Raw genomic sequence first — 8765 nt, forward strand, 5'->3', positions numbered from 1 at the left:
AAAATATACTTTGAGTTATCCATGATAATGGTGATTGTATTAAAGGGGGGAAGGATAAAAATATTCAGGGTAATCTGACATTATATTTTCAATAATTATAATAGTTTTGCAAATATTTGGGGAAATGAGTCCACTAAAGCTTCAAGTAAAAATATTAATATACAGACACAGTTTATAACTCATAGTTACATTATTTCTAATAGCCAGAAACAAGAAGTGTATCAAGATCCAATCAACCATAGGATGGATAAATGAATTATAGTGTAATAACACAATAGCGGTGAAAATTAAAGATCTGTAATCAAGGTAACAATGTAGTTGGCTGTCACAAATGTACGGCTGAAAGAAAGAAGTCACACATGAAGGAATGTATGCTTACTGATTCTATTAATCTAAAAGATAAGACAGGAAAACTTGGTGAATGCTATTAGGGTTCTGGATAGTATAGGACTGAAATGACAAGGGCAGCCTTCTAAGGCAAGCCCCCCCCACCTTTTTAAAGGTGCTTGGCTATTGGTTTTGGATTTTCCAAGAGAGTGATTTCAGTGGCCTCTATACTTGTGTTGTATATGAGAACCAAGACCTGTCATGTAAAGGTACAAGGTCCCAATGATGAATGTAACTGTACTGTATACCTAAAAGGTACCAATAAACTCAATGAGGAAAAAAAAGAATATGCTATTTTTTAATAAGATTTGTAAAGGCAATGGGAGTTTTTCTAGAGGAAGGAAAACTAACACCTAAATTTTGGATAGAAATTCTGTTTTTACATTTTGTTAGAAAAATTAAAGGTTATGGAACTGTACCTCATTTGTAAAGCCTTCATCAGGTAATGAAGGGAGCGAAACTAGCCAAGGGTAGGGAAAGAGAGGAATATAAAAGCTCAAGAGATGAATCCTTATTGGGGACCGGACATACTACTCTCCCAGAAATCTACAGGACTCAGAATTCGAGAAGCAGGTCTACTGGAGGTCTCCCATCCTTATTTAGAAATAAATGTACTTTCTAAAGCTGGATGGCTCACACACAGGCTTAGTAACTAATGGGCTCACAACTTCAATTTATTATCAAAATACTTTTTCCACGACAAACCTAAAAAGAGGAGGGGTCACAGAGCTATGTAGATGCAGTTTTGCCCTTTTATCATAGCCACTCTTAGGGAAAGATTAAATTTAAAAAGTCCTGTTTGTAAACCGTAAGATTAGTTCTTTAGACAACTGTTCAATAACAATTTTTACTTCAAAGTTTGTGCTTAAAGCTTTTCATCAATATGATTTATAAGTTTAAAAAAAATCTCAAATTTTCATCTGTTCATCACTTTACAGATCTTGGTTCATAACAGTTTATCTTGGTCTGAAACTTCAATATTTAATGAATACCTATAATAAATCACTTATAAGTGTAGTTAACAATTAAATATAAAAGTTATTATTTATACATTACTACAAATCTTTTAAAAAGACCAAGTTTTGAGAGACAGAGAGAACAAAATTGTTAGAAAATTGTAGGGGCCTTAATATCATTAAAGCAGGTACAACACAAGTTTTAGACTTTCCTTTTTTCCCTAAAGTTAAATGATAACAATAAACTGATGTATGGAAAATGAGTTTAAAGCTACATAAGCCCCAAGGCCTCATTATGTGTAAGAGTTCTTTGGAAGAGTTTTGGAGGAGTATACATATTGCAAATAAAAGTAAAAACAAGTATTTAGGCAATATGTTTAAAATGACCATATAACCACTGTGATTTTGGTGTCCACCTGCATGAATACATCTTCTTTCATTCCTTGAACAGAAATCCTGGTCACCTGCAAGTGATTAACACTATTTTCTAGGGAAAACATCAAAGTGACAGACCACAAAGATACAGAAATGAATTGTAATAACGTCTGTAGGAATTAATCATTATTTACATGTGAGAAGTGACTGATTTGACAGACCTCAGACCCCCCTCTTCCTTCCATACTTTTTTCCAGAATAACCCAATTTCACTTGAATTACGATGCTCTCATTTATTAGCCCAAGTAACTGCAGTGGCATCTGGGGCCAACTTTCTCCCAGCTTGAGTTCCCCAGTTCTGTGGTGTTGGCAAGTCGAGCCAAGGGATGCACTGCCTCTTGCAAAGATCACCAAACCCGACACTTCTTCTCTGGATTCATATATGAATTCTTCCGGCAATGAAAGGCTTCTGAAAACTCAGCAGAATTCTGCAAAGTACCAATAATCCTTTGAAACAAACAAACAAACAAAAACAAGGTCACCATAAGCATTTAATATTTATGTCCATACTATGTTGAAGCCCTGTAAAATTTCTTAGTGGAAGACAAGTGAGTGGATCTGGAATTTAAAATTTCAAAGGGAAGGAAAAAAGCTGGTATCATGAGCTAACTCTTTCTAATTGACAGACTTTTAAAAAACGGACAGGTAACAAAGTATAGCAGTTGAGAGCACAGATTTTGGAGATAAACTGCATGGTTTGAAAGCTGATTATAAGGCTTCTCTGTACCTCAGTTGCTTCATTTGTAAAATAAATATAATAATAGTGCCTGCATCTTAAAATTTTAATGGAGAATTAATAATTTACAAATACTTTAAATGAATGAACAATTCACATTGGGAATTGCAGTTTTTATAAAAAGTATAGTCAAAGAATAAAATGATTTCTCACTGTACTTAAAAAGGTTCCTACAATAACTTAAGCATAACTTGCTTTTAATAGATATTGATTTGCTTTAGTAGGAAAGTTAGAGAAATCTGTCCCCCCCAAAAAGGACTCCTTAAATGTCAGGAACTGGATTCAGCCTGAATAACTGGAAAGGACTGGAAAAATGCCCATTTCTTCTTATCTCTGACCCAAATGGGCAAAAACAACAACATGTAACCCACTACCAGCACAAGGCAGCACTGGAGGGGAGAGACAAGGCAATACAATGATCCAGAGGTGATGTGTCATGCCGAGCATGAGCCAGCTACTCCCTGCTCTTCTTGTTGGGACCAGCACCACACCCAGCTTGAGCTGGGATGAAGGTCCTGGAGTCAAATGTACAGAGTAGTGGAAGACAGAAGCATTTGCTGGGAGTCTTCTAATTTCCAGAATCTCTATCTGTGGCAGATATGCTGCCATCGGTACCACTTGGCATTTGTCACCACAAATGTGGTGGGGTCAAAGCCAAGAGTTTTTATCTGTTAGTTCACTTGAGAGGGAGAGAATTAGCTTCCACGGCCCTGGGCCGCAGTGACTCAGCCTGTGTTAATGACAAGAGCCAGAGGGGATGGCATGTGGCTGCCGGTGAACCTGACAGGAAGGACGGAGGCTATGGAGGCCCTGGCTTATGACCACTGGAAGGAAACAGGCACCAGACTCAGATGGACCCCTGAGACTGTGAGCATCCAATGTAAAGGAAGAAGGGTTTATTTTGACTCATGGTTTTTTAAAGGTTTCAGTTCATTGTCTGCTCCAAGGCAGAAATAGCAAGGTGGAAGGACCTATGTAGAGGAAAGCTGCAGACATCATGGTGGCCAGGAAGTGGAGACAGAAAGGAGGAGCCGGTGAGAGAGATACACCCCTCCAGGGCATTGGTCAGTTAACTGCTTCTTCAGACCAGGTCTTACCGCCGAATATCAAATCAGCTATGAACTCTTAAGTGGGTTAATCCCCTGAGATGAGAATGGCGTGCCCGTGATCCACCTCCCTTCCAAACAAGTCAGGTGTGGGCGGAGGACTCCTATGAAAGCCTAGCAAGTATTGTGGTGTACTGAAAAACTACTGAAATTTAACCTTCTACTTTCTACCTTAGGCTATGAGCATGGAGCCTGGTTTAATTTGGTTTATTGTGTCCATTTCTTACATCTGAAATGTGCTAGTCACTGGCTGGCTGGACAGAGTCATCATGGTGGCCTGGACGTTCCTCATGCCATGGAACAAGTTCCCTGCTTTTCAGAATATGTGTGAGAAAGAAATGAAAAACTGCACTTTTTGCTTTTAGTTTACTGCAAATTTTCCAAAGGATTGTCTTTGATTTAGTCATATGGGAGCAAATACTTGGGTAAAAAAAGCCCCAAATTATGACTTAATTTTATATTTCTCTCAATTTAAAAACATAACAAATAAACAAGGTTTTTGGAAAACATCACTGGAAATTATGGGCACAGAAACCCTCTGCCTGATACACACTCAGCTCTTCATCTCCATTTCATCTCCTTCTTCTACCTAAGACTTCACTCAGATAATCTGATTCTGAATAATTAGGTCAACAACACACTAGGGCTTCACTTAACACAGGTTTCTAACTAATGTTTGGTGTTAATAACATTAAATCTTTGGATGGGTGATCTGAATAATCGTTTGGAAAGTGGCTACATTAATTTATACAATGAATCCCTTCTCAAAAATGAGCTAATATTTCATTCATATAATATAAAATACTAAATGAATTACAAGCTATATTAAAACACCATAGCTCTTGCATTTATATGCTTAGTAACAAAATATAAATGTTTTCATTATTTCTTAAGGTGGTTTGTTTGAAATTTTTACTGCATTATAAAAAATCGTGTCATGCTACTGCCTTGGAAACTGGTAAGTTGCATTAAAAACATTTAAGAGATGGAATTGAACATCCAACATATTTGATTATTTCTGCCTACAAGTAACTGGACATTTAAATTAGTGAATATACTTTTTACTATTAATAGGTCCTCTGACAACCTATTATTACTTCTTTTAAGTGAATTATTTGGCTACAATTTTAACTGGCTTCATCCATGAAGAATCTACCTCATCTTTATCATTAAATAATTTGTTTGATTCTTTCAGAGCAAAGTCACAGTGATGAGTGTGTGTCCCACTACATAGACTTGAAGAGATCAGGGCTGGCAGTCTAGCTTAGTGGTATGGTATTTGCCTGGCACGTTGAGGCCCTCGATTCAGTCCCCAGTAGTGCAAAATACAAGTGAGGCTGGGAAGTGTAGCTGAACAGCAGAGCACATGCCTAGTATTTGCTGTTATGTGGAAGCCCTATGTTGATGCTCAACATCAAAAGGAAAAAAAAAGGTGGAAGGGATATTTACTAAGTACTAAATACGAATAGAAGCTAACAGGAATTCTAAAAAGCTCACCACAATATCAGGATCCAAGGTTAAAATTTAAGGTAAGCAGAGAAAACATGTGTGGTTAGCTTAAGCATACTAAATGATAAGAAACAAATTAGGAGTATACTTAGTTGAAGATATTTTTATAAAATATAAGAAACAATATTCTTTTGAAAATACTGGAAATTAAGCTGGAAAAAGCATTACTTGACTTGTTAGTGGTGTTAGGTTTTTCCCTGATTGAGCAACTTGGATTTTATTTTTACTTTTTCAGTTTTTTATTAGTACATACTTCCAGTACATCTTGATTACATTCCTCTCGTGGAGTTGGAACTTGTAAATAACACATCTTAATTCTTTTCTTCATGGCATTCCCTCTCCTACTCCCACTCCCACCATCTTTTACAAAGGATCTATCTTCTTTCCTGTTATCTATCTTTTATATTGCTCTTTATTTATATTTTGGGTTTCTATCAAGTGTTTTTCCATGTTTGGGAGATAATATTGGGCAATAGAAGTACTTAAATAATTTTTGTTTAACGTATTTTTTAAAAATCATGAGACCCTCACATATATAATACAGAATTATTATATCTATATAATTTCAGAAATACACTTGTTGATTATACAGTAAGTGTAATTATGGGATCATGGCTAACTAAAAATTGGGTTTTCAAAAAGAAGGCAATGTTTAAGTTATGGATTTAATTTCTAGCATATTCATTGTGAAATGTTTTGTGTTTTAACTTTTGAAGACTTTAAGCGTTTATATTAAAATAGGTAAGGTTTTAGGAAGAACTAAACAATCATAGATGAGACATAAAAATATAGTTTTATGGGTTTCACCTTTATATGAAGTATATTTGGCTTTTGTTTTAAATATTATTGCTATTTAGGCGTAAAATTACAAATTTTCTATTTTGGAAATGTTTTTTTATATACACCATGGAGTACAACTTTTGCATGTTGAATGTCTATTAGTTTTTAAAGTTCTTTAAAAACTGCTTTACTTTGTATAGCCAGGAAACAGCCTGTTTCCAAAACTAAATGTAACCTCAACCTTTTGCCAAGGAAATCCTTTTACCTCCGAGGGAAAAATAATAGTTTCCTTGACAAAAGGTTGGCATCCATTTTGCCCTTAAAAACACATGCACATACCTTTGTTATTATGAATGAAACATAGTCAAAGAGTTATCTTTGGAGCCAGAACAACAACAAAAAAAGACACAAATAATCCCACATATTTATTATAATCAATGTTGTTTTCAATTCACATTTGAGGGGTGGAAAACAGTTAAATTCTAACCTGTGTATCACTTAACCACTAATCAATTATTGATATCGTGGACTGTGCTGAACATAAGAAATGAGTAAGATAAAGTGCTTTACTCTTAGGTGATATGGAAATACTTTTTTCCACAAAGTTTTTATTTTGTTTAAACCTCTGATCTAGAAATAATCCTGGTACTTTTCCAAATGCATATTTGCAATAGGCATTTCACACGCATTGACGTTAATCTTCCAGCAACTCTCACAGTAATTTAACCAGCATTTTATGTGACAAGAAACTGAGGCACAGAGATGAAGTAATATCTAGTATTAGGGAAAACACAAATGTACAGGAAAACCACAATATATGAAAAAAAACACCACAATGTAAGAAAAGGCTTCACCACTGGTATGGTATGCCAATAAAGAATTATACATACAACAGTTTTAGAAGATTTCACTAAATTAATAAACACCCAAATCCTCATTAGTGATCATAATGGTAGCCTATCTCATCAGAAAATTAGGTAGGATTCAGGATACCATATTAAGGCAAGAAGAAGGTTGGGATTGCATTTTAAACAAAGAAATTTTTAATACATACTCCCAGAACTAAATGCACTAGCAGAACTAAACATCGCTCACATTATGCAGAAATTAGGCATAACGTCATAAAATAAACAGTTTTCGAGTGAGTAATTTTTCTTGTTCAGTTGTGGTACTGGAGATTGAACCCAGAACCTTGGTGTTGAGATAGCATGTTAGGTTGCATCAGATTCCCACATGTTACAGAATCAGATTACAGAAGGCCAAATTCCAAATGTGGAAGCACCCTGACTCATTCCCACGTACCTGAAATTGCCCGGGCTGTGCACATCTGTTTTAATGGAGTTGACTGCGTACTCTGGCCTGTAGGTCCCACACCACACCTAGGGGGAGTTTGGGAAAAGCAAAGCAGTGCGTTCAATTCTAATCACAGATAATTTGTCTGGGATGGTTGGGGACAAAAGCAGAATTAAATTGGTATTCTGCATTCCTCAATGATTAGTTCTTCAAATAACATTCAATGAAAGGCAAGTAGGAGTGTCATTATTTACTAGAATATGATCTGACATTGTTATAAAAAATGAAAGTTACTCAAGTCAAATGTTCTGGCACAATTGATTAAAACAAGAAAACTCAGTGTATAATACCTCACTTACTGTGAAATCACAACTCAAAATGATTTTCACATGTATCAATCAAGAAAGATGTAGTACCTGGGCAAAGTTCAGGAAGAACAGTTGTTTGTGATTTAGGTCAAGTCCAGGGAGTAATTTTTCAGCACCATTCTTTTTAACATAATTCTGATAGGCCTGGGAAGACAATAAAAGAAATATGATGTTTATAATTTCTAAATTTACATATAAACCTATGCAAAATACCATGTTAGTCAAGTAATTAATCTTTTACATCAAAATCACCATAATAACAATTTAGATGTGGCAGCCTACAACTACTGCCTGGATTAGGAGAAAAACTAGTATTTAAAAAGTACTCTGAAAAGAGCACGAATTTGATTAGTGAGTGACAAGAGTCTGGCACATATTAAATGGTCAGTAAATGTCAGTGGAATGAATGAACGACTTACAAAAGTGATGAAAAGCTTATGTAAACGTTTTTCTAAAGATAGACAGGTAGGACCGGCCAGCTGGAGAACTACCTACATCGCCAAGGAAGTCACCTGCAATTGCTATATTTAACTTAGTTACTGCTCTTAGCAAACAGACTCACATCAGACTTGATCTGAATAACTGTTGCCACAAGTCAAGGGATTCTCTTGAGATCCCTCAGGGTTCTGTCCTGTAGTGTATGAATACGATGGTAAGGATAAGCAAATATTCTGGTCCTCTGAGTTTTCGGGCCAAAATGTAGAAAGGGGAAACTCATTGGTAGCCTGGGGAGCTATGAGGAGAAGTTGAAGGTGCAGGCACACCAGGGACAGGGTACTAAAGAGGAGAAATTCTTAAAGACAGAGAAACTCAGAGATCACAACTGAATAGTTCAGCTTAGTATTAGTATTGATCTGGAGATGTATGTGTAAACTGTCCAAGGCTAGGGAAAGACTTCCCAAAGGGATCAGTGGTAACAGGGCTGTACTCACACAGTACAAGATTGGAAAACTTCAAGATTCACACCTTAGGGTTTTTGCCTCAGGAGTGGGGAATAATGGTTCCTACTCTGAGGTCTATTCCAGTCCCACCTGTCATGCTGTAAAAGCCAAGACCCCAAAGAATCAAACTATTATGAAGGTATTTAACTGGGAATAAATCTCAAGAATATTTGTAGGAAAACAAAAACCATCCAGGACAAAAATGGCTAAAATGCACAATGTCTAGCATTAGTAAAAAAAAAAAAAAAAAAAAA

The 8765-nt window shown here is 35.9% G+C and overlaps 1 protein-coding gene across 4 annotated transcripts in view; it reads right to left on the bottom strand.

The window, feature by feature from the left end:
* Positions 1-1666: 1666 nt before the first annotated feature.
* Positions 1667-8765, bottom strand: part of Mme (membrane metalloendopeptidase) — a 142019-nt gene continuing 134920 nt past the window's right edge. For all 4 annotated transcript variants that reach the window (XM_033759764.1, XM_010636896.1, XM_010636898.3 and 1 more), the window contains exons 21-23: positions 7619-7714; positions 7212-7288; positions 1667-2225 (exon numbers count right to left, since the gene is read on the bottom strand). In XM_033759764.1, the coding sequence (XP_033615655.1) occupies positions 2126-2225; positions 7212-7288; positions 7619-7714 (273 nt within the window). In that variant the 3' untranslated portion in view covers positions 1667-2125. The remainder of the gene's footprint in view (positions 2226-7211; positions 7289-7618; positions 7715-8765) is intronic.

The sequence above is a fragment of the Fukomys damarensis genome, unplaced genomic scaffold (genome assembly GCF_012274545.1).
Source record: "Fukomys damarensis isolate Sample0158 unplaced genomic scaffold, DMR_v1.0_HiC HiC_scaffold_37, whole genome shotgun sequence".
Classification (NCBI taxonomy): domain Eukaryota; kingdom Metazoa; phylum Chordata; class Mammalia; order Rodentia; family Bathyergidae; genus Fukomys; species Fukomys damarensis.